Here is a 26,717-nt window from a genome sequence, read left to right on the forward strand (position 1 = left end):
CTTGACCTTTCTTCTGCACATCTATCAGCCAGTCACCTCTCAATTACTGGGGTCTGATCTTCATCTCACATTTACCTGTGAGCTGCCTGGGAAGTGCACCAGACATCTGATGTAGTCATCCCTAGTACCATGTCTGACCACAGCACCAGTATCACTCCCAGTGTCAATGCTTATTACAGCATGATTCAATAAAGTAAAACTGGGGCTACAGTTTGTGGTTCAGAGACCTTGACTCCAGTCTTGAGCTGGATTGACGGATTAAATTTAGACTGCCAGTGCAGAGCAGGCTGGAGTTAAAACAGAAAATGGTGGAATCACCCTCTTTGGGCCTTTGATCTCTCACTCACTCTCATTTCACCCTCCGTTCCCTTCACGTATGAAACACTGAAACGTGACACAAAGTGACAGGACACAACCAGACCAGCGACCCAGCAGTTCAAACAACCAGCCAGACGGACAATTGGCAACTTGCCCACTCGTGTTACTGATGCACATTTCAGACACGAATTTCTGTCATTGTAGCGGCAAATCTGTGATCTGAAGAATTGTTTTATCCACTAAACCGTGAACTGAAAGCAACATTGAAGGAAATACGTGCGCGTTTCGGCACTGATGGTAACGCCAGGGAGGAGGAACTTTCAAACCCAGACGCCTGCCATCCAAGCCGGATGCAACAGTTACCTCGCAGCCAATGCACCCGCTGCAGCTACACAGAGAGCGACCGCTACGGTGTCCGGCGCGATGGCTGTTACTGCCGTTGTACCACATTTAACAATAATGTTTCTTCTGTTAGGTACGTTTCTGAAAGCAGGAATTGAATTAGCTTGTTCAATCTTGTTATTATAATTTCTTGGAATGCAGTAATTGAGGTGGCGCCTGTGTGTGAGTGAGGGATCCGGGAGTGGTACAGCCGAGACCATGAGTGACGTCCGGCGCTGCTGGTTTTGAACATTGAGGGGTGAACTGACGGGGTGAGTGAACTTGGAGGACTGATCATTGCTGATCTGAATGGACAGTGAAACAAACAAAACACCGAGTATCCCCAGATTATTGGGTGAAGGTTTGGGAGCACACTGGGTATGTGAGTAGAAAAATGAATCCCAGATCCAAATTGGCAAGAGAGGAGAATGATTTCAATACTCGAGATCACAATTTGATTTTCGTACCTTCCCTGCATGTTTCTGTTACTGTGACTGAACAGCTCTCTGAAATGTTACCGCAGGACAATCGAATGTGTCAAAACTACAGAAATGCTGGTCGATCACCACATCCTACTCCGGGTCAGCTGAGGGGTGGGTGTTTCAGGATGTGGGGAATACCTAATAATATCCACACCCCTTTGAATACGTAGAAATTTTCCGTAATATTCCTCAGATGCCGCCCGGCAGGTAAAATGGATCACATTCCCGTTGCTCGGGCAGGTTTCTAAACTGTGGACACACCCGTCTGATCATCCCATTCAGCGCCATCTGTAACTTTCTTTCCTGGATTGTTTCAGGTCGAGTCGCCTTCGTCTCTGGAACAAACGTGCGAGGAGTCACGGGACAGTCGATCACACTGCCGTGCCGCTATTCTGTCCGAAAATATGTAAAAAGTGAGATGTGCTGGGGTCGGGGACAGTGTGGTGTTATGAACTGTGGAGATGAACTGATCAGAACAAATGGAGACAGAGTAACTTCTGTAACATCCCAGAGATATAGTCTTGGTGGTAGAATTGCGGCAGGAGATGTGTCGCTCACTATAAATGATCTACAGAGAAAAGATAGCGGCTGGTATTGCTGCCGTGTGGAGATTCCGGGACCGTTTAATGATCTGAAAACGAATTTGAATCTCCGGGTTTTGGACGGTAAGCAACTCAATGTTACATGATTCTGTGTCAGAAATGACGGCCTAGCGGTGCAGCTGCGAGAATATTTGCCCCACATCTCCTGAGATTCGCAGCACCTCTGCTTAGTGTGTGGAAATCATATGTCATTCCTTGCTTCCTCCGGGTGCTCTGAGATCGCAAGAACAGGTTGGTAGGTTAATCGGTCACTGTAAACTTCCTCTAGTGTAAATTAACGGCAGGACAATGGCGGGGAGCTAAGTTTCCAGGGAGATATGTGGGGATGTATCTGATGGGAATCTTGGGCAGTTGATATGGTCTCGATGGGCTAAACGGCCCTCTTCTGCCCCTGAGAACATAAGAAATAACGCAATGAATACTGATTTATTGTTCGCTCTGTTGTATATCCAGTAGAATAGATAATGTGCAGGATGACAACGGCAGGACAGTACAATATGATATGGACAAAGAATGCATTGTCTGAGATTCTGTAGATAGAGAGGAATGTTTTGTGTGCTGCATCAGATATACAACACAAAACAATGGGCTTGGGGTGTCAATAACATTATTAATACTGCTGTCATAGGACTATAACAAACAGAAGCAGGAGCTGTTCATTGGGCCTTCTGGCTGTTCCACCATTCATTACGAATGTGATTGATCTTTTACTTCAGCGCCATTTTCCACTGTACTCTTGGGTGCTTTTGCCAAGCCATTCTACAAGTACAGCAAGACTTGCTCATTGCTGTACTCAAATCTCTTGTAAATGATAATCTGCCATTTGAATCTACATCAGACCTTGGTCTCTATAAGCTCTTAATTACCTAATCACTCTCCATTTAATAACTAATTCACTTTTCTATTCATTGTACCATTGTACAATTTTTCCACATTGTATTCCATTTGTCTTTTACTTGCCCTCTCACTGAGCTTGTTTATATAACCTTGCAGCCTCTTCACATCATTCTCTATGCTCACAATTCCACTCGGTCTTACACTGCGGGTAAATCTCAAAATATACAATTTGTTCCCTTGTATTTCATTGCATGTCAGTTCTTATTTTGAGATTTTGAGATGATGTTCTCTGCTTCTTGACAGGCACTTACACTCGTCCTTTAAAGCCCTTTCAGACTTTTATACATTTTCAATGTGCTCTCCTCTCATTCTTGTAAGCTCTGCTGTGTGCTCAACATCTATGTAATCAACAATATCTGTTTCCCTGGAATTCATGTATGAACATTTATTTCTTCTGATAAGGTTTTTTTTATTGCCTAACCTAGCTTTCAGTGACATTGTACATAAACACCTAAATTCTTGTATGTCTAATCACTCACCATATAACAAAAATCTGTTTTCTAATGTTCCTACTGAAGTGGATAATGCCACATTTCACCACATTAAATTCCATTCATCATGTCCTTGTCTATTTAGTCAGTCCTCCCTTTTCTGCTGATTTCTCTTTGCATTCACTGTACATCTCACACAGTCAGTTAACTATTTATCATATCTTGGAAATGTTGTCCTTGATATGTTATGAACAGAAGATGGTCCAACCCATTCACTATAGAGCCCAACTACTTGCAGCTTCCCAACACAAGAATAACATGTTTATTCCATCTGTTTTCTCTGTTAACCATTGCAGATTAATATATGAATCCCAATGCAATGTGTTCTAGTCGTGTCTAACAGTGGCAGCTTGAGGACCCTCTATTGGTCTAAATACACAGTATCCACCTGTTATCCCAGATCATTTCTATGGGTTGTATAAGCTTGATGTGAGTGAAACAGTGTCAGGAGAGACTTTGGCAAGGATTGTTAATGTAACACTTGTGTAGCACCTGTCTTATCCCGTATGACTGGTCGTGCACTCTGAGAAAACCAAATTACACTAGGTACTAGTAGGCCATCAGAAGACTCTCGGTATTGGAAGGAGGCAGTGAATAGAAAACACACACTTCTGGAAATAAGGTTTGTTTATAAAAAAAACAATATGTACAAATATTTACATGAGCAAGAACAATTCAAAATGTCTCCCATCCACTACATAATGTACTGGTTAGGCACAGGAGTACATTCAGCCAGAGACTCATTTCACCGAGATGCAGCACAGAGTGTCATAGGAAGTCATTCCTGCCTGTGGCCATCAAACTTCACAACTCATCCTTTGGAGGGTTAGAAACCCTGAGCCAATAGGCTGGTCTTGGACTTATTTCCTGGCATAATTTACACATTACTATTTAACTATTTATGGTTTTATTACTATTTATTATTTATGGTGCAACAGTAACGAAAACCAATTTCCCCAGGATCAATAAAGTATGACTATGACTAGTCTTAGATATCAAACCACAGCAAATTCATTTTAAATTAAAATCAGTGACATTCCTTTACTACTCTAATTTCTCTAACTAGATCTAGTGTTATTCCCTAATTAAAAGTTTACAGACTAAACTTTCCTTTTTACTTATCCCTAGTTAGTAAGAAAACCAAATATAATTCATATTCTCAAGTATTATAATACTTTAGTTTCAGTTCCAGGCAGTATATCTACAAGTTTAAATTCAAAAAATTAATATACACAGTTATGTATAATATTAAATTCAAAAATTATATACTGTATACACAGTTTCTCTTTTCACAATTCTCCAACATCACAACTTTTAAACAAAGTAAATCTCATTCAGTAACTTATCAAAGTCTGCAAAAATAATCAATTCTTGCAGAAAACCAAATTGGATTCTTCGAATGAAAATAAACTTATACAACCAACCGTATTCAATCCTCTGAGTCATTACTCATTTAGTTCCCGCGCTCGTTCTTCATCTTGGGTAGCTCACCGTCTTGTTTCTTGTTTCGTTGGAATGGAATAGTTTATCATCCACAGAAAGGCAGTTCACAAAGTTGTATAAAAACTTGACCAAATCCCTTGGATTGATTTTACAGAACTAATTCCCGACTGCACGGTAGGGATTTTGGACACTCGTCTCTGCCGATATCGTCTCATTAAAGCTGCTGCGTGTTAACCATATAACAATTACAGCACGGAAACAGGCTATCTCGGCCCTTCTAGTCTGTGCCGAACTCTTACTCTCATTTAGTCCCACCGACCTGCACTCAGCCCATAGTGTTATAGCCATAGCTTCAATAAATCTTTTATCACCATTGGCTCTCCTCCAGGGGTTTCATCCTGAGGTTTTCAAGTTAGTAGGGCAAGGATACTCTCTACTAATTCCACTCCTAACAGCTTATGTCTTCAGATTCTAATCGTTGCTGTGTTTCTTTTCCCGTCCATCCTGCGTCCAGCCCGCCCCGCCCTTGCATAGCGTTTTTTTTCAAATTCCCTTTCTTTAAAAAATCGGTAAACCTCGTTTTCATCGCTCCTCAGGTGGAACTTTCTGACTTTACATCTTTGGGTTTAATTAACGTGGATTACATTAGGACCCAGGTGCTGGAGTATCCGAGACGAGAATCGAGACACAATACGAGACTGAAACAAGGGCAGGGATCTCAACTGGATGCTAGTTGAAAATCCAAGGTTGAGCTGATGATAGAGCACCGAACCTCAGTTCAGGTGCTCTTTAAATTTTAAAGTCCTGGTGCCATAACACGGCTGTCATTTAGTCTCTAAAGGGGCTGCATATTCTAGAGATCGGAGTGTCTAAACCCCAGAAGCTGCTGTGATTTGGTGCGTATCGTAACAAACAGTGTATGACAAGCATTGAGCATAAATTTAATGTTTCTTCCATTACTCAGGCCAGTACAACAGTTCTGTTAACCACATTTAAGTGTTTTATTACACAAGATGGATATGATCTTGCTTATTTACATCTCTAATATTAATGTGTTTTTTATTTGGATAAACCACTCTGGGAGAGGACGGATACACCATGATGGCTATACCTGCGGATGGTTTGAAATAATGGCTCAGGACACAGGATTCTGGCGAGTTACTCTTGGTGGCCTGTGCCGCAGTAGAGGTGATGGTTTTAGCTAACTAACAAAGTCTTGGCAAGGGTGCTCTGGGAAGGTAGTGGAGAGTTTTGGTTTCTTAACAATGAAAGGACATACTCGCCATAGAGAGAGAACAATGAATAACTGGAGTCACAGATAGCTATTCACATCACCCTTCCCTCACTCTTCAATGGAATGAATGTTCAATGTATTTGAAGGCTTCATGATAGATTCAGTGCTTGAACACGTCAGTGGTATGTTTGGTCAGAATATATCCGTGATGAGAAACCTAGGTGAGGATGGTTAGCATCCAAGTACTGGAGTATCAGAGACTAGAATCAAGACGTAGCCGCCAATTAGCAGGTCAGGTCTGACACTTTAAAGACTATTAGCTATCCATATTCTGGAGAGTCTGAGTGACCAACCCCCGCAAACTGGCGCGGTCGGCTGCTTATCCTAACAATATCTAAACTGCCCTTTGCGCCACCGGTGTTTAGACATTTACTCTCCTTGGCCGGAAACTGCTTACTTATCATTGCTTCTCAAAATTCGAAGGCACAGCAATCTGAGACAGAGTGAATATATATCTACAGCCTGGATCTGGGGCACTGAGCATCAGAATGCACCCTGTGTGTTCACACAGCAGCTGAACATTCCGGTGTGGGTGAATCCTTTCTGGTGCAGCGCATCAGAGATTGTCCTGTGGAGCTCACAAGATGTTTGAGTAACATGGAGAGATTCATAAATGCGAATTGATTGACAAGTTGAACATACAGAGATATATACTGAGGTCCATATTAGTCAGGCTGACACCAGCTCAGGCTTGGACATTGAGTAATAATCCAAGTTGTAGTTTAGATTAAAAGTTACCTCGTGGCTATGCAGTTTCCAGACTTAGAATAAAACATCTCAAGGTATTATTTTCAATAACAATAAATTAGCTCAATTCCTGACCAATAATTAATCAAATTTAAAAAATCTACAATTGTTATCCATATCTATTTATTTTATCTGATACTTTCCTCTTTCTCTTGCAAACACTCAAGAAATTTGCATTTAGTGGTTTCTCCAATATGGAGGAGAACATGTTTTGAGAACTGAATTTCAGTTGAAAATTGGTGAATGTACTTTGTAATTTTATGCCGGTGTACGATCTGTCATTTCTGTGTAACCGGTAACTGTGTATGAGCTGTACTTGCGCATATTTGCTCTGATTGAGGTTCTACTAATCGGAAAATCTAAATGTCATGTTTGGTTGAACCCCAATCATACCGACCCTGACGTGGATTGCTAATGAAAGGCTGCTTTCTCACCTCTGAGTCACGCGGCGTTAGAGTCAGCTAGTGAGTCAAGTTGGTGTACGAGCCCCGCCCGGTCAGAGGGTTGCATTTGTTGGGTGCTCGTCCTGGATTTTGGATGCTGTTTAAGGATTGATGAAGTGGTTTATAGTGTGTTTTGGCAGTGTTTAAACTAGTGTTTGGGAGAGTGAGCTGTGTCGTAATTATGGTACTTTATTATGGATGCCGCGGGGATTAAGGTTTGATGCGATTCGAGTGGTTATCCACAAGTCATGCTTGTGTACTGGGCAGCGAGGATATTAGAATTCTAATTCTCAAATGCTACTTAGTGCTGAGTTCTGTAACAGTACTGGGGAAAGTTAGGCTGGGCGAGTGGCATTTTGACCAATCAGTAGGTAAGGATGTCGTGTTCGTCCGGGCTACCAGTGACGTAACTGAAGTCGTGGGCCTGATAAAATGGGGGAGCCTGGAGAAGTTTTGTGTTGGCACAAGGATAGATATAACAACAGGAACTGAGTCGGTGTTAGATATTACGTTAGTGTCTAATACCTTGGCTGGCATTAGTAACTGGGGAGTTTGGACTGCTTCAACAGTAGGCAGTGATCACTACCCAGTTTTGTGTTCAGTGGGTGAAAGAGTTAAAGTAAGACCAGGTGGCGGAACCCCAAAGTGGGTGTTTGAAAAAGCTGATTGGGGTAAGTTCCAGAAGTTGAGTGAAGAAGGGTTGACAAAGATTGATATTTCTGGAAATGTAGATGAATTAAACAGTCAGGTGACTTCAGCAATTATCAAGGCAGCAGAAGGATCTATACCTAGGAGTAAAAATAGGATGAATAGAAAACTGGTACCATGGTGGACAGAGGAATGTTGTCAGGCTGTAAAAAACAGAAATAGAGCATTCAGGCTAGTTAAAAGAACCCATAATATGCAGCATTTGGTTCAATGTAAGAAAGCACAGGCAGTGGTGAGAAGAACTATACGTCAAGCTAAAAGGGCAAGTTGGAGGAGTTTTTGCGACAAGGTAGGAAGAACAACACCTGTGGGAGAGATATGGGGAATGATTAAGAGGATGGGTGGAGATAGAAGGGAATGGGAGTATCCAGTAATGATATCTGAGGAGGAAACTGCAGTCTCCAGTAGGGATAAGGCTGAGGTCATGGCCAAGTCACTTGTACTGATACACAGTTCAGAAAATTTGTCTGAAGAAGGGAGAAGAAGAAGGGAAAGAATAATGAGCCAACACCCAGGTGTGTTAAGCAGGAGGGAAGGAACAGATGATATAATTGATGATCCATTTACATTAGCAGAAATGGTGAGAGCAATAAAGAGATCGAGACCAACCTCCCCCTGGAAAGATCTGATATGCTCTGTGATGTTAAAAAATCTAGGAGAAGGAGCGCTCTTGAAGTTGCTGCATTTTTATAACAGAGTGTGGGAGGAGGGAAGATTACCAAGTGCATGGAAAGAAGCAGTAGTAATTCCAATAAGGAAGCCTGGCAAGGATCTGTCAAAACCCACTAGCTACAGACCAATTGCATTAACATCAAGTATATGTAAGATAATGGAAAGGATGATAACAGAAAGGTTATCATATGAGCTTGAGAAAAGGGGAATGCTGGCAAGTTATCAGAGTGGTTTTAGAAAGGGAAGGAATTCCATGGACTCAGTGATTACGTTAGAGACTGAAATAAGGAAGGCCCAGGCAAATAGAGAGTCAGTAGTGGCAGTGTTCTTTGACATTGAAAAAGCCTATGATATGATGTGGAAGGAAGGATTATTAATTAAACTGCACTAGATGGGGGTTGGTGGGAGAGTTTTTAATTGGATTAAAGATTTTTTGTTTGGTAGAAAAATTCAAGTTCGGATTGGATCAGAATTATCAAAACAGTACATAGTGGGAAATGGCACACCTCAAGGTAGTGTGATTAGCCCGTTACTTTTCATCATTATGATCAATGATGTCTTCACAAAGGTACCAGTGGATATAGGTAGGTCACTGTTTGCGGATGATGGGGCCTTGTGGAAAAGAGGCAGGAACATGGACCATATAATCAGGAAACTACAAGAAGCAATTGATGTAGTGGTGGAGTGGGGTTATGATTGGGGATGTAGATTTTCAGTAGATAAAACTCAAACTGTATTTTTTACCAGGAAAGGGGTTGAGGTAGGGAAGAAGTTAAGGATGTATGGGGTTGAATTAGAAAGGGTTGCATCATTTAAATTTCTGGGAGTTATATTTGATTCACGATTAACATGGGCAGACCATATCAGGAAAGTTGAGGAGAAATGTAAAAAAGTAATAAATGTGATGAGATGTTTGACTGGTAGGGAATGGGGAGCAAGTTGTTCAGCTTTGAAGAGAATGTATGTGGCTTTAGTGAGATCTGTATTGGATTATGGAAATATAGTATATGGATCAGCAGCTAGTTCTCTTATAAGGAAACTGGATGTGATTCAGGCTCAGGTCTTGAGAGTGTGCAGTGGGGCTTTTAAAACGTCACCAGTGTCAGCTCTATGTAGAAATGGGAATAATGCCTTTGGAACTAAGAAGGATGCAACTGATGGCAAACTACTGGGCTAACTTGCAGGGGCACAATGATTCTCACCCTACTAAAGGAGTGTTGCAGGAGTGCTGGGAAAATGGGAGGTTTCAGAGGGATACCTTTAGTCGGGTAGGGAATGATATCGTGAAAGAACGTGGAGTATTTGATCTGAGGATAAGTCCTTCAGTAGTTTATCCGGTTGTAGCTCCATGGAAGCTTGTATGGCCTGACATAGACTGGCATTTGTTAGAGGTATAAAGGAAAGAAAGATATAAAACAGATTTGGTAAATGCATTTAACTGTCATGTGATGGAAAAGTATAGTGATTATACTCACATTAATACGGATGGTGCAAAGGAACCTGAAACAGGAGTGACAGGGTTTGGGGTGGTAATACCAGCAAAAGAAATTGGAATCAGCAGAAGAACATCTAATAAGTTAGGGGTGTTTACAGTGAAGATGCTGGCAGTGTTGGTTGCATTGCAATGGGTGCAGAAAGCCAGACAAGCCAAAGCAATGATATGTTCAGATTCATCCTCAGTTCTAGCAAGTTTAAGGTCTTTTCACACAAACAGTCGGCAAGATGTACTTTATAAAGTCCTTCAGTTAGTTACAAGAATTGCAAATCAGGGAGGTCAGGTAAAATTTCTATGGGTTCCAGCACATGTAGGGGTGAAGGGGAATGAGAGGGTGGATGAGTTGGCAAAGAGGGCGTTAAAGAAAGAAAATGTGGAAATGCACATTAGTATCAGTAAAGCAGAGGTTAAGTGTGTAATCTGGGAAAAAGTCAACCGAATGTGGCAAGAAAGATGGGACAGGAAGGGGAAAGGGAGGCATTTATATCAAATACAAAAGAGTGTTGCAGTTACTAGAGTAGGTAATGGAAACAGAAGAGAGGAAATTGTGTGGACTAGGTTAAGGCTGGGGTATTGTGCATTAAACAAAACATTGAAAATGATAGGGAAACACCAGACAGGATTGTGTGAGGAATGTCAGGAAGAGGAGTCAGTAGAACATGTAGTTTTGTGTTGCAGGAAGTATGGGATACAGAGAGAGATGATGAGAAATAAATTAAGGGAGTTGGGGATGCAGGAATTCACATTAAAAGGGTTGCTGGGCATGGGTAAGAGAGCACAAGTCCGGGTACTTTTAGCGTTTTTAAGGGGTACAGGGGTTTTTTTTTATAGAATATGACGAATAAACAGGAATAGGATACTAGGATGGTCAAAGATGGGAGGGTGAAGTGTAGGTTTGTGTGTGTGTGTGATTGGGTGAAGGGATTTAGAATGTATGTCTAGTGCACATTCTGGAGCAGAGGATGGCGGTAATGCACCATTAAGCTGGATGCCAACCGCCGTAAAACAAGATACAGAGAAATTGGGCCACAGGCAGTCCATATTTTTAGAGAAGTGGTGGAGACTTCAAAGACAATTTGTATGAAGCTGAGGGGGAAGACTTTAAATACAAGTTGTTCTCGTTTTTGCGAAGTGAGGGGAAAGAGTTGAAAGATGTGAAAGAACTAATGGGTCCTTCAGCTGAGCTGGTTTCGGCAATTACTTCAGTGGTTGATAAATGCATTAGTATATCCGCCGCGAGCTAAAGTTATTCTAGGCTGAGAGTGTTGTCTGGAGCCAAGCCCACCCTAATGGGGAAGGGGAATGAGGCTTGGGCTGAGCAGATATTTCAGTTACTGGTTGAGTGGTAGTGCTCAGATAATATGAAAAGAAACCAGACTGGTAGAGAGTTTAAAAGGTCAGGCTTTTCAGGTGGCGAGTTCCCAGAAAACCGTTAGTCACGCCCGTGGAAAAAGTTAAGGAAAAAGTTTTCGGCACGGACAGCCCACTGCTCTTATGAAGTTCAGGCACACATTCCAGCAGAAAGGGGACATTTTCAGGCTAGAGAGACAGTTGCATTGCTTGTGCCGTAAAGACTGAGGTAAATCGATTAAGGATGGGGCAAATTGTGAAGGGCGCGCTGCCACGCGACATGATTGCCTTTAAGCATTCGAATGGCTCACAAGATGCGTCCCCCCTCCCTCGTTTCTTGAGCTGATCGGAGAAGAAAGGAGGAAAATCATGATGGAGGCCTCCACCAATCGGGCAATGTCCTCAGTAGTAGCCTGTCGCTGAAGCGACCCCTGATGTCGCGCAAGCGCGGGGGACTTTGCCGGATGAAGTGAAATCCCCGCAAGCCGAGGTATCTTGGCAAGCGTGGCGTCCGATAGGATACTTGACCCACCCGTAGAACGTACTAAGTAGAGGGATGCTGCTGAAACGGGTCTTTTGACGAGGGAAGCGACCGGTACTGCTTTTCTTTTTCAACTATAGAGAGGAAGGACATTTCAGGCGGGAGTGTGAAGGACAGGAACATATTTGGAAAGTAACCTGGCGGCTGCTTAAACAGAAAAGGAGATTGGGAAATTCCGGAGGGGCCTAATAGGGAGCAGCCTGGTGTATCGGAGAGAACATGTTCCAATCAATGTATCAAGAGAAAGACAAACGTGCGCAACCCTATTCCTGAATGCTTAGTGGGACCAAGGTAAATAGTTGAGACCTGTTGCTTTCGTCAGCCGGAGTTACCGTGCGAACGAAAGTACCTTACGCACAAAATGGGAGTTTCTGGCACTGAAATGGGCGTGGTGGACAAGTTAAGTGACTCTTTATATGGTGCCAAGTTCGAGGTGAGGACTGACAACAATTCACTGACTTGTATTCTGATCCTGGCGAAGTTGTATGCCGTAGGTCATCGCTGGGTGGTGGCGTTGTCTGCTTATAATTTTAGTCTTAAATATTGATTCGGAACATTGTTGCGGATGCATTTTCCCGACTTTAGTATGAGGTGCTGGAAATGGACAGAGAATGGGAGAGCATTCCTGCCTCTGGCGATAAAGCAATATGCTAGTTTTCCCACAGTGGGGGAATCAGAGGCAAGGCTATGGCGTGGTAGAACTGTGGATTATTCGGGAATTTCTAGTCGTGCCATTCCAGAAGCATATTGCAACTTGACCGCTCTGGAAAAACGAAGCTGTTGCCTGCCTTGAGTACTGCGGAATTGGCAGCAGTCCAGCGAGACAACCTTGTATTGGTGCTATTTGGTCGTCTTGTCAAAGGAGATATGGCCTGTTGTGTTCTTTATATTTATACGTACCGTGGGTTAACAATAAAGAATCGTATTCTTCCAGAATAATAACTTCTATTTACAGCAACAAAACTAAACCACGTTTTTGCCAAGTCATGTTCTAGATCATGCTCACATTTCTGTGCATGCTCAGAACTCTCTCCAATCACGTTCTGACACGTCATTACACGTGATATCACCACATGGTACAAGTTGAGAAGGCAGAACTCCCTATCTTGAGGAATGGGGCAAACTGGATTTGAGGAACGAAGTTTTACACAGGGTCACCTTTCCTCCAAACCCACCTCGGCTTCCCATTTGGTTTAGCCTGAGTAGTACGAGAGGATTGATAAGGTCTCCCTGTGAGAGGGTTTGTCGGAGCAGCTATTGATTTGGGCCAACTTCCTTTTTTAAAAAAAAAACAAAAGCAAAATCAAGAAAATAGCCTGGATTTCCTTCAGTGTCCCAAATAAATGTTCCGCTTATTTGGGCAGTAGGCTGTTGCTGAACAGTTTAGAAATGGGATAAGAGGTGTACACCTACGTGGGCGTAGGACATTAAACCGTGTTTAGAATGATAAGTTTTTAAGTAGCATCAGTTGCGCGTGCTTGCGTTCAAACAGCAGTGATTTTTTTTGTCACTGATGATTGCTGAGAAATAAGCAATGGGAGAATTCGGAGCTGCCTTGCTCATCGTAATTTCCAGCATTCAGGCTTGGAGATGCCAGAAACGGTTGATAGTGCAGGATGACAATCCATTATTTGCCTTAGGAGTCTGCACTGATTTTGCTCATTTATGGACACAGCAGATGAATTCTTCTGATAACTATTAGGAAGCAAGTTTTGTACTGCAAAATATTGGTAATGTTCTAACAAGTTCCAAATTTCATTTAAGTACCTAAATTGCTGCTCAGTTAAACAGTAGTTTTTTTATATATACCTTTTAACTATTTTCATGAAACTTTGGCTAATTTGGGGAACCTCTTAATTTGGTCAATATGTACTGGTCCCAATTAACTGGAGTCCAACATATATTGTCTTCAGAATTAGTGTGTCTGTACAAAATAGCAAATTTTAGATTTCCAAACATTCATTTACAGAAATGGGTGTAGAAGGAATCAAACTAAGTGAAGGATACCAGACAAAAAGGTGGTGGTGTGGCAGATGTGACCCTTTAACCTTCAATTTGTCAACTCTTGCACCTTGGCAAGAGTGAGCATGAGACAAGGTGATCATCCTGCATCAGTAACGTCTTGCCTTAGCAGAAATTTCGTGGCAGGCAGGGTTTCAAGATGTGCTGTCCAAACTCATTTGAAGAATCATAAAGAAATTGGCAAGGTTGAAGACCAAAATGCAGTGGTGAGCCACAGAAAGTGCATGCAGCAGATGAGAGATGCACCAAACTAATGTCCCTTCTAAGTTGGAAGAAATCCAGTACTACTATCAGCTCCAAAATGTCAGAAACCACTGGAACACCCATGTCGAGTCTGGAGAAGCCTTGTCAGAAGTTGTCATTATGCAAGCGTTTCTGTCAAAATTCCATTTCTCCGAAGTGGAAACAAAGTCAAAAGACTGATCTATGCAAAGATAACACACTGAGTTGCTGAACAATGGCAGCAGGTGCTCTTGAAGTCAAAATGTGATTTTTTAGCTCAAACAGGAGACAGTTTGTCTGTTGAAGAGCTGGAGAGCGCTACTTGGATGAGTGTCTGTAGCCAACAGTGAAGCATGGTGGAGGTTCCCTGCAGGCTTGTGGCTGTATTTCTGCAAATGGAGCTGGTGATCTGGTCGGTATTATCTCCCAATACCATCAGTAAGGTGTCTGATCAGTGCCAACTTCATTCTACACCAGCACAATGACCGCTCCCCCCAAAGACATGGTCAAGGTCATAAAGAACTATCTTCAGAAAAAAGAACAAGAATCTCTGCAACTGATGAAATGGCCTCCACAGAGTCCAGATGTCAATATCATTCGGATTGGTTGGAGAGACAGGAGCAAGTAAGACAGCCAAAGTCTGCAGAACTATAGAACTGGAAGAAGAACTGTTTCACGTGTTCTATAAAAAAGTGAGCCTAGGTGAGATCCCTTTTTGATTACTTAGCAACTTCTTAACTTGAAGGAAATGAAAGGACTTTATGGGAAAGTGAAAAGATTTGAAAGGAAGCAGAAAAAAGGAAACTGTAGCCTGACTTTAGTGGTTGGGAAGATGTTGGAATCCATTATTAATAATGATGTTTCAGTTAATTGGAGGCTCATGGTAAAGTAGGCCAAGTCAGTATGGTTTCCTTAGGGGGAATTATTTAAGGAATAACACACAGTATAGAGGAGGGAGAGTTAGTGGATGTTGTTTACTTTGATTTTTCAGAAAGCCTTTGACAAGGTGCTACACAGGAGACTGCTTAACATGATAACAGCCCATGGTATTACAGTACTGGAAGGATACTGGCATGGAAAGAAGATTAGTTGATTGACAGGAGACAAAGGGTGGGAGTAAAGGGGCCTATTCTAGTCAGCTGACAATGACAACTGGTGTTCCACAGGATTCATATTTGGACCATTTTTTAGCTTGCATGTCAATGATTTGGATGAAGGAATTGATAGTTTTGTGGCCAAGTTTACAGATGATACAAAGATAAGTGCGGGGTGGGGGCAGGCAGTGATGAAGCAGGGAATCTGCAAAAGGACTTGGACAGATTGAGAGAATGGGCATAGAAGTGTCAGATGGAGTATAGTGTAGGGAAGTGTATGCTCACGCACTCTGGTAGAATGAATAATAGTAGACTGTTTTCTAAATGGGGAGGAATCTCAAAAATCAGAGGTAAAAATTGACTTGGGATTCCTTGTTCAGGATTCCCTGAAGATTAACTTGCAGTTTGAGTTGGTGTTAGGGAAGACAAATGCATTGTGAGCATTAATTTTGAAAGGAATAGAATACAAGAGGAAGGATGTGATGCTATGGCTTTATAAGGAGTTGGTCAGGCCACACTTAGAGTATTGTGAGCAGTTTTGGGCCATTTATCCAAGAAAAGCAGTGCTGGCATTGGACAATGTTCAGAGGAAGTTCACAAGAATGTTTACTGGAATGAAAGGGTTAACAGAAACATTTTTTTGCTCTGTGTTTGTACTCACTGGAGTTTAGAAGAATGGGGAGGGGTGGATCTCATTGAAGCCTATCAAATTTTGAAAGGCCTAGATAGAGTAGATGTAGAGAGAATGTTTCCTATACTGGGCGAGTCTAGGACCAAAGGGCTCAGCTTCAGAATAGAGGGATATTCATTTAGGTGAGAAGGAATTTATTTGGCCAGAGGGTGGTGAATAAACGGCTGAAAGTGCTGCTTCATGGTGGTGTAGGTGCTATGGGATGACAGTCATTTCCTCTTTGGCACCAGTATAATTGAAACAGGTGAGTACCTCAGACTGCTGGAGCAAGCAGTTAAAGATGTTGAACACTCCAGTCAGTTAATCAGCACAGGTCATTATTACTTGGCCATTTACCTCTTCTGGGCTGGATGCTCTCCATGCATTCATCCTAATGAAGGATGCTCTCAAGTTAGCCTCAGACTAAAATCACAAGTGTAAGGGGGTTTCGTCTTTTATGTTACTGTGTAGGCTAATTAAAATGGCTTCTCTGTTATGTTATACTTAGGAATGCTTCTTTGTTATGTGAAACGCTGAGAAAGTCCTTCCCACTAGCAGTTTGTTTTGTATTATCTATTGATATGAGGATGAATGAACCAATTGGGATAGTTGTTATGTTTTTGGTGTACTCGAAGATATTGTATGCGCGGGGTTTTGGGGCAGAAGGCGGGAGAGAGGGGCAGAAAATGGACCAGGTGCTGTGAGTCCACTAATGGGATCGGACCCCGAGTGGGGCATTCAGCGAGGAGGGGAGATGGAGGCGGACTTGTGTGGAGCGTCTGGTCGACCACCGTTGTTGGTCCCAGGCGGCTGGTCGAGGCGGTCTGGGGGGTCGCAGGGTGAAGAAGAAGGGTCCTGAGCTCCAACTTTTTTGTGCACTAAAAGATTGAACTTTGATAAGTGTGGCGCCTTTTATTTTCTTTTTATATTTTATTCTCTATTAATTATATAGTCCCAGTAATATCTATAAACTGCAAATCATTTAATTGTATCTGGTGTATTGTCTGTTATTTGGGTGGGGTGGGGTACATCACACAGCATCCACACAAACTGTTACCCAGTTTGGCGGGGCCAAGGGCTGTTTCCCTAGACGACAGCGAGCCGAGTGACCCTGAGGCTGGCAAGGGGGGCTACATTGTGGGGGCTCATCCGGGATTGGGTCTACTAGTATGCTGTGTGGGTGCCCTGTTTAAATCTGTAATGTGTGTCTCTGTGGGTTATTTGCTGTTTACTTCTGTATGCATGGTGGGTGCGGTCTTTGTTCGAGTTCAGGTTGGCATTGACAAGTTGGAGGTGGCACTCGGGGCTGCCCATGCTGTTGGGAAAGAATGGTCTGATTTGGAGGTAGTGTCTGCGAATAAATTTTCTAGCTCTGGCAGGCTCTGCCTGGTGCTTGGGATAGTATCCACCCCAAGAGGAGCGGAGGCGTGCAAGACGTGGGTGGAGCGGATCTCTCAGTTGTTAGATGAGTGGCAGTGCTCGGTTGAGGGAGAGCGACAGGGATTGGCTGAAAGTTTGAGTAGGCGGGCTGGTGCCGGTGTTAGAGCTGTCAGGTTCACTTACACCGTAGTGACAGCTGTCAGTTATTTGAAAGAGGGGGGGAAAGTTTTCAGTGTGTCTTCTCTGGCTAGGACGGCGGCTAAATTGCTTACAAGGCTAAGGGGATCATTTCAGGGTATCAGTTGTTCAGCTGATCGGAGAGGTGTCGGGAAACTTGGTGGAGGCTCAGTGGGGGAACGGCTTGGGGTCTCTGGGGAAGCACGTTCCCAGCAATGTACCAATGAACTTCCGAAAGGAAAAGACTTTATTCCTGAAGGCTTAGAGGGACCACGCCCCAGGGTGTCGCTATGGATAGAGGGAAGCGATGCTAAAGCCATCCTCGACCCCGGGACGCAGGTCAAGTTGTTGTACAGTTCGTTTTACAACCGGTGTCTGAAGCATTTACCCTTGACAACCGCAAGGGCACCGGAGATTTTGGATACCAGTGCCAGTAGTTATCCAGAAGAAGATGATTGGTTAATGACCCTGGAGTTCATGGGGGCATTGTCTGGGCACCCAGCGTGTTGAGTTGCTTCTGAGGACGTGTGTAGCAGCCTTGAGCCGGTACCGAATTTAAACGAGACCCAGCGGTGGTACGGCTTGGGGAAAGTAGCTGAGGGTGAGACCCTCTTAGTAGATGCTCCGAACTACCACGGAGGAGAGGAGTTGACCACTGAAGACACCTCAGTGAGAGGTCGCGGCAGCTGGACTCTGGCATCGGGGAAGATGAAGGCAGCGTGTGTGTGGATTATGCGACGTGGTTTAATGTGCTGGATCTGAGGAGTGGATGTTGCCAGATCCCAAGGAGTGCAGCTGTCGAGCTGAAGATGGCTGTTATTAGTTCCCTAGGATTCTTCCGATCCGAAAAGATGCCCAAGGGCATATCCGGAGCCCCTGCATCCTTCCCGCGGGACATGAGGAAGACCGTGGGGGAAGTGAAGGTGTGTGGAGTTTTGGCGTACATAGATGACCGCCTACAGCTTGGATTTGCCTGAGGGGACTATGAAGCGAGGCGAGTGGCTGAGCCCGGGCGACAGAAGCGAAATGTCAAATGTGGAGGAATTTTTGGCCGGAGGAGTTTGGTGCAATGTGAGAAAAACGACCCGACATACCAGTTGAACTTCCTGGTGTTGGAATCGACGGTGGTGGACCTGGGGATGGAAACTCAGGTCGTCAATTTGAATGAGACACAGGGGAGAGAGGGGATTTGCATCGCTGAACTGAGTGCTCAGAGATGCCGGCCGGAGACTGAGTGCCGCACTTGTGGGACAACCCTTGCAGACTTGGAATTCAAGCTCGTCAACGTGGAGAAGGAGCAACGGAATTCCGAGCCGACACTGCGGTCGTGTACTGATGAATTAATCCAGCGAGAAGAAACAATGACCCACCTTCGAAGCGATCAGGTGAAACTCAAGACGTCGATTCAGAAAAGATTGAAAGACTTGCAAGTTGGGGAAGATCAAGGAAGTGTTCTGACTAAGGCCAACAGAAAACTGAGAGCCCAGGGAGTGGAGTTTGACTGCACTCCCGAGGAGGTGAAGAAATGGAGGACAGATCTCGGAAAAGGGAGGTGGATGCTTGAACGGAACCTGAAGATGACTATTGCAAGTTTAAATGAACTGGAAAAACCGAAAGTTGACCTGGAAGACGTCATCAGGAAGAGACCTTTGTCCCTTCTCCCACTGAGTCAGGTGTAGTGGGGAGGGCTAGCTGAGGGGAGTCTGAGTTACGGCAGGATCAGGAAGGAAGAGAAGCGGGGCCCCGGACACAGGACAGGGGGCTCTGAGTCTTAATGGTGGCCTGAGTGAGAGAGGAGTTGGCAAGCAGGCCCGAGGTATCCCTAGTAGTGTCTGAGCCTTTTGAGTTTAGGTGAGGGGGTATGGAGGTCTTGGAGGGTTAAGAAGCTCCCAGATAGGTTGGCCTATATAGCGCCTGTGGGACGGGCGTAAGGTCCACTGTTTGGGGAGCACTGTGACTGTGTGTATCTATGTGTGTGTGTTGTGTGTCTTCAGGACTGGTTGGCGAGTTATTTAGAAGTCATGTGGGGAGAGTGTAAGGGGGTTTCGTCTTTCATGTTACTGTGTAGGCTAATTAAAATGGCTTCTTTGTTATGTTACACTTAGGAAAGCTTCTTTGTTAAGCGCTGAGAAAGTCTTTCCCGCTAGCAGTTTGTTTTGTATTATCTATTGATATGAGGACGAATGAGCCAGTTGGGATAGTTGTAATGTTTTTGGTGTATTTGAAGATACTGTATGCGCGGGGTTTTGGGGCAGAAGGCGGGAGAGAGGGACAGAGGATGGACCAGGTGCTGTGAGTCCGCTAACTGTCGGACCCCGAGCGGGGCGTTCGGCGAAGAGGGGAGACGGACTTGTGTGGAGTGTCTGGTCAACCACTGTTGTTGGTCCCAGGCCGCTGGTCGAGGCGGTCCGAGGGATCGCACGTTGAAGAAGAAGGGCCCTGAGCTCCAACTTTTTTGTGCACGAAGAGATTGAACTTTGATAAGTGCGGCGCCTTTTATTTTCCTTTTATATTTTATTCTCTATTAATTATATAGTCCCAGTAATGTCTATAAACTGTAAATCATTTAATCGTATCTGGTGTATTGTCTGTTATTTGAGTGGGGTACATCACACAGCATCCTCACAAACTATTACCCAGTTTGGTGGGGCCAAGGGCTGTTTCCCTAGACGACAGCGAGCCGAGTGACCCTGAGGCTGGCAAGGGGGGCTACACAAGGTTATCAGGGACTGTAGGAGTTCATCGAAGTTCCTTCATGTTTTGATGGTCAAAGCAAGCCTAAAAGGCATTGAGCTCATCTGGAAGTGAAACCCTGTTGGCAGTTGTATCACCTGGTTTCACTTTGTCAGACGTGATAACATTCAAGTCCTGCCATAGTGTTTAGGCATCCTTCAGTGATTCAAGTTTGGTCTGGAAATGCTATCACACATAAGATGGCTTTCCAGACATTATACCTGGACTATTTGAATTTTGCTTGGTCGCCAGACTCGTATATCACTCATCTGGCCCTCAGCAGATTGCGGATCTCATGGTTCATCCAGGGCTTCTGATTGAGGAATTCTTCTATGACTGTTTTAAAGTGTGTGTCAGCTGTGGTGCATTTGTTGAGATACGGGGTTCCCAACCTTGGGTCCACAGATCCCTCGGTCAATGGTAGGGGTCCATGATATAAAAAAGGTTTGGAACCCCTGGTTTAGATCCTCTGAGTTCTTGAACACAGGCAGGTTCACCAACTGGAAGCAATCCTGTAGCCAGCCTTTGACTCCTGTGACCATCTCTTCGTTGTCCTTTCTCTAGAGTCTTGTTATTTAGCTTCTGCCTTTATGCAGGTAAGAAGACAATAGCTAAGTGATCAGATTTCCTGAAATGCAGTCTAAACATGGAATGGTAGGCATTCCTAATCATAGTGTAGCAGTGATTGAGTGTGTTGGGAAACCTGGTGCTGCAGGTAATCTCATGATAATTAGGTAGAGATTTATTCAAGCATGGCTGATTAAATCCTCTGACATTGATTTGTAAGACATCAGGATAGGCTGTTTCTTGTTTGCTGATGGTGGCACTCTGTACCTCGAGTGCCTGTTTAACATCAGCCTTTGGCAGTATAGAAATTGCAGTCAGGATCACGCATAAAAACACTTGGTAAGTAGAACGATCGGCACTTAATCATTCCCTGTTCCAAGTCGGGGAACAAAAGTTCACTAGCATGAATGTAAATGATCTTTTCTTCTATTACAGAGACCAGTACAGCATCTCCTTCGATCACAGCTGTGTCCCCTTTTACAGACAATGGAAAGAACATCACTCCATTTACTTACCAGGGTCAGTCTACAACTTCCAAATATTACAAGTTGTCTTCTAAACAATGATATTAATTGTTTTTTTAGTTGTGTAAACTGCACATTTGGTTAAAATGAACAAGAGTGCCTTGAGCAACACACACAAAAGTTGCTGGTGAACACAGCAGGCCAGGCAGCATCTCTAAGAAGAGGTACAAAGAGGTCCTGATGAAGGGTCTCGGCCTGAAACATCGACTGTACCTCTTCCTAGACATGCGGCCTGGCCTGCTGTGTTCACCAGCAACTTTTATGTGTGTTGCTTGAAATTCCAGCATCTGCAGATTTCCTCAAGAGTGCCTTGAAGTTGCTTTTAATTTAAGTATTAATGTGCGGAACATTAACAATTATGGTGGCTTTAGTTTAAAGTACTGAATAAAGGTAGCTTAGGAAACTTGCCTTTGTGATTGAATTGAAAATTAGACTTTTCATAAAGTGCCTTTCACACTGTTGGGTCCCAAAGCACTGAACAACCAATGGGGAACCAGCATTCAGAAATAGTGCTGTGGCCATTATCACATATAGATTGAGATACAGATTTTTGATGAAGGCCGAATTTTTGGCAGGAAATGAGGTAATTGTTTTCTGAAATAATGCCTTGAGATCTTTTACATCCACCTCAGAAGCTACAAGTAAATTTTGCATCTGAAAATAGACTCATTTGTCTGACAAGTTGAGTCTCATACATCCAACTTGCATGGAGGACTCAACATTTAGGAACCTCTCTACAGTACTGAAATAGATCAGAATCAGATTAATTCTGATTAATGTCATGAAATTTGTTTTGTTGCAGCAGTACAGTACAAAGGTATTTTTTATTTCGATAGTACAGTAACAGTCTCTAATCAAACGAGCCTGTGCCACCCATTTACACCATGTGACCAATTAACCTACTAATCCATCCAGTGACAATGCAGAACCATGAAATATTTCTAGCTCAGGATGTGGTGCATCTTGGAGGAATATCTACATGTGCTGCTGTTCCACGTAGCTGCTGCTTGCCCTTGGGTGATAGATGTCATGGGTTTGAAAGCTGCACTAGAAGTAGCCTGGGTGGGTAATCCCAGTCCATTTGTTGATGACACATAGCAGACACTGTGTGCCAATGGTGGAGAGAATGAGCATTTAAGATTGTGGATGGGATACCAGTTAAAGTCAGATATTCTAAATGGTGTCAAGCTTCTTCAAGGTTGATAGCACAATACTCATCCCAGTGAGTGGAGAGTCCTAGAGTTATACACCATGGACAGAGGCCCTTCAGCCCCTCTACATTTTCATCCAAATCATTTATCTATACAGTATATCACAGGTAAGAGGTCACAACACTGATTCCTGTGGAACACCACTATAGTCCCAGGCCCCAGACAGAATAATATTCTTCAACCACTATGCTCGGTCTTTTATGGCCAAGCTTATTTTTTTTTTAAATCCAATCAACCAGGTTTCTGTAGATTCCATGTTCCTTAATCTTCTAGATCAGCGGTCCCCAACCACCGGGCCGCGGACCGCTGCCGGGCCGCAAAGCATTCGCTATCGGGCCGCGAGGAAACAATGTGTTTTGGCGATAGGAGTCAGCCCCACCTTTTCTCATTCCCTGTCACCCCCACTGTTGAGCTTGAACACACGCGCGGTCATTACGCACACATCATGCATGTCAGCGCGGGAAGGAGATCAACTCCTTCAGCTTGCAAGTGGCGGTGGGCAGAAAAGTATGTTTGACGTAACATCTCTGCCGGCATTCTGGATCAAAGTCAAGGCTGAATATCCTGAGGTAGCCACGAAAGCACTGAAAACGTTGCTATCTCTGCAATGAATGGAACAAAAACTAAATTGCGGAATAGACTGGACATCAGGAACCCCATTCGAGTATCGCTGTCTCGCGTCACCCCTCGATAGGACCGTCTCATTGCAGGGAAACAAGCCCAGGGCTCCCACTGATTCAGCGATATTGGTGTGTTGCAATGATTTTATATGTTCATATGGGGAAAATATATGCTGTGTGTTTAATATCCAAACGTTACTTAAAATGTTATGATGCTATTGACTTATATAACCATATAACAATTACAGCACGGAAACAGGCGATCTCTGCCCTTCTAGTTCGTGCCGAACGCTACCCTCACCTAGTCCCACCGACCTGCACTCAACCCATAACCCTCCATTCCTTTCCTGTCCATATACCTATCCATTTTTTCTTTAAATGATAATATTGAACCTGCCTCTACCACTTCTATTGGAAGTTCGTGCCACACTTATTTCAAGCTCCCCTGATAATTGACTTATTTCTATATTCATGCGCTGTGTTTAATATTAAATTCGTTAGATAAACCCTTTTAGAAACGAAATTGAGTACATTAGCCACTTACCACCTGTATTCCGGTTGTGATTAACACCACCCCCCCGAACAGAATCGCTAAAATCAATTTGTAAGGGGGCGAGGGGAATTGGCATGTACATGCATGCGCACACAGGTGCCCGTGCAAGGCTTCATGGTCATTGTAGTCTTACTCTGGGTAAACAAGGTATTTGACTGCTACTCTCGTCCGTTGGCAACCCTCCCCCCCCCTCCCCCCGGGTCGGCCGGTCTGCAAGAATATTGTCAATATTAAACCTGTCCGCAATTCAAAGAAGATTGGGGACCCCTGTTCTAGATCAGCCTACCATGAGGGACCTTTCACTTACTTTACTGAAGTTGATGTAAACAGCATCAATTTTCATTAATTAACCTCAAAAACCACAAATGTTTAAAACATTTCCTTCCCCTCCTAGAGAAGGGGCTAGACTTGATCTCTTCTTAGGAAATGAGGTGGGCAAGTGGTTGATTTGTTCAGTGGAGGGTGAAGCACTTTGTAATCACTGACTATAATTGTATTAGTTTTTAAGATGACTCTATATAATGTAAACTAGGGTAAGGCTTACTCTGGTGTCGGACAGGATTTATTAAAAGTTGATTGGAAGAGGATGTTTGCAGGTAAGGGGACATCTGGCATGTGGGAGATACTTAAATGTGTGACAGAGACTTCAGCACCAGCAGATTCCAGTTAGAGTGATATACAAGGCTGGTAAAATTAGGGGACCTGGTTGATAACATGTATGGAGGCAGCTGGCTTCAAGCAATTATTATTGAAGAATATCTTCAAGAGTACTCGTGAATAGAAATTAGAAGGGCAAAAAGGAGCCAGGAGATGTCTCTGGCTGATAAAAATAAAGGAGATCATGAAAGATTCCAGAGGTATACTAAGAATAAAAGAGCAGCTGGAGTAAGAATTGGCCCTTAATGGATCACTGTAATAATCTAAATGTTGAGTGATAGAAATAGGTGAGGTCTTCATTGGTATTGGTGTATTTGTTGTACATGTTGATACAGTGAAGTGCTTATCTTGCATACTGTTCATTAGATAATGTGGGGTCATATTGAAAATGCTAATGTATATTTTTGTCTCTGGAGAATGACATGGAATTTAATGATTTCAAAGTTCAAAGTAAATTTTATTATCAAAGTACATATACATCACCATATGCAACTCTGAGATTCATCTTGTGGGCATACTCTTCAAATCTACAGAATAGTAACTGTAACAAAATTGATGAAAGATCATGCTATATGTCTCTGATTCTATACAGGAACAGTTCTGTATGGAGCTTGTTTGGCAAGTGACCAATGGGAATTATTGGTCCCTGGAAAGTATGCTTAGTGTTGTGGGTTTAGCTCGTGGTGTTGTAATTGTAATGGAGAAGGCAAAAAAAAAAAAAAAATCAATTTTCATTTATAACAAGATTGGGCACAGGGTTGAGCCGGTACTCAAAATTTTAGATTATATTAGATTGCATCCTGTGCTGACACAAAAGGTATTGAATTTTGCAGTCAGAGCTGGCTAGTGTGAAAATCACAATGAGCAGGCAGTGTGAATTTCATGCATGATCTTTATTGGGTTAGTCTAGCTTGAGTAAATTGTGCAGATCTCATTTATCTGTCACCCACAAGATAAACATTTGCATTTTCTGAGGATTTTCATATCTTCAGGGACAAAACCTGAACTCTAGTGGTTAACTAGTGGACAAATGTCATTGAAATTGTCAGTTATGTGGAATTTGCTGTGTGATGGTCCTACGAGACAAATTCAGAAAAGTTACTTTTGTTAGTGCTCGGTTGCTAAGGCAGTCAGTTGCAATCTCTGCACATTCAAAGTTGCAGTTTGGAGTTGTGATAGTCTGCGTTTGTTAGGGCAGTGAGACAGTGGCCTAGTTAGTCCATTTTGTCCAGGTCTGTTAATGGCTCCTACATTTAGCTGAGAATCTCTGTGCAAGAAAGGGTAAGTGGGTCAGTCTTTACTTCACTATTCAATTACCAAGATGATGTGCTACTTGGTTCAGCAGTTAGGTGCAGTGAAGATAACTATTTATATGTAATCTGGTCTGTGGCCTTTTGTGGTAAACCATGTATATATGTTGTAACTCGGTTACCTGTCTGGACACACCTCTCTGCTGACTGCCCCTGTGGCTCCTCCCACAGAGTCCTGTATAAAGGTGTTTGCCTTGCCCCTCCCCCTCAGTCCGGAGGCAGACACTCACTGTGGAGGTTGTATTGTACAGCGAATAAAAGCCTTTCAGTATTTTACCAAACCTCAGTCTTTTGGAGTAATTGAAGGTGCTTCAATTTTATTCGCTGTACGTTTTAAAACGTGGAACAGGCCCTGAGACCAGAAAAATTGGACCTCGATCCGCAAATGCCTGACGCTGGAAACGCTTTCAAACTCTGGCTGGCCTGCTTCGAAGCGTATCTAGAGGAGATTAAAGCGACCGACCCTGTAGCGAAGTGTAGAGTTCTACTCTCCAGGGTCAGGCTACGGGTCTATTCGCTGATCAGAGACCAGCCGAACTATGACGGCGCACTGAACGCACTCAAAAGACAATACCTGCGGCCGATAAACAGCGTCTATGCTTGGCATCGCTTAGCGACATGGCAACAATGGTCTGGGGAATCGAGTGCTGAGTTTGTCCAGGCCCTACAGACACTCGTGCGAGCCTGCAATTGCCAGGAGCTGACGGCGGCACAGCATGTAGAACTCCAAGTGAGAGATGCCTTCGTTATGGGGACCAGGTCAGTGTACGTGCGCCAGCAGCTGCTGGAAAAAGCCAATCTTACCCTAAGTTCGGCGATCGAGCTGGCTGATATGTTGGAGGCCGTTCTGCATAACTCCGAGACTCTCCAGGCACACGATCCCCCGATGTCCTCGTGGGTGCCGCAGACCCCGCAACCTGCCGGCGAATCGACCTCGGCTGCTGCCAGTCGTGAGTCCGCGAAGTGCTACTTCTGCGGACTGGAGAAGCACGCCCGGAAACGCTGCGCGGCCTGACAAGCTACCTGTTCCAGCTGCGGAAAGAAGGGCCACTTCACCAAGGTCTGTAAGTCAAAACCGCGAGCGGGATCGAGCAGCACCGCGTGCGAGTCCTG

The 26,717-nt window shown here is 43.7% G+C and overlaps 1 protein-coding gene across 1 annotated transcript in view; it reads left to right on the forward strand.

Moving 5' to 3' along the window:
- The window catches only part of LOC140200958 (hepatitis A virus cellular receptor 2 homolog), a 95,437-nt gene that overhangs the window by 45,365 nt on the left and 23,355 nt on the right, over positions 1-26,717 (forward strand). The window contains exons 3-4 of the mRNA XM_072264602.1: positions 1,499-1,846; positions 21,165-21,248. Of these exons, the coding sequence (XP_072120703.1) occupies positions 1,499-1,846; positions 21,165-21,248 (432 nt within the window). The remainder of the gene's footprint in view (positions 1-1,498; positions 1,847-21,164; positions 21,249-26,717) is intronic.

The sequence above is a fragment of the Mobula birostris genome, chromosome 7 (genome assembly GCF_030028105.1).
Source record: "Mobula birostris isolate sMobBir1 chromosome 7, sMobBir1.hap1, whole genome shotgun sequence".
In the NCBI taxonomy this organism is placed as follows: domain Eukaryota; kingdom Metazoa; phylum Chordata; class Chondrichthyes; order Myliobatiformes; family Myliobatidae; genus Mobula; species Mobula birostris.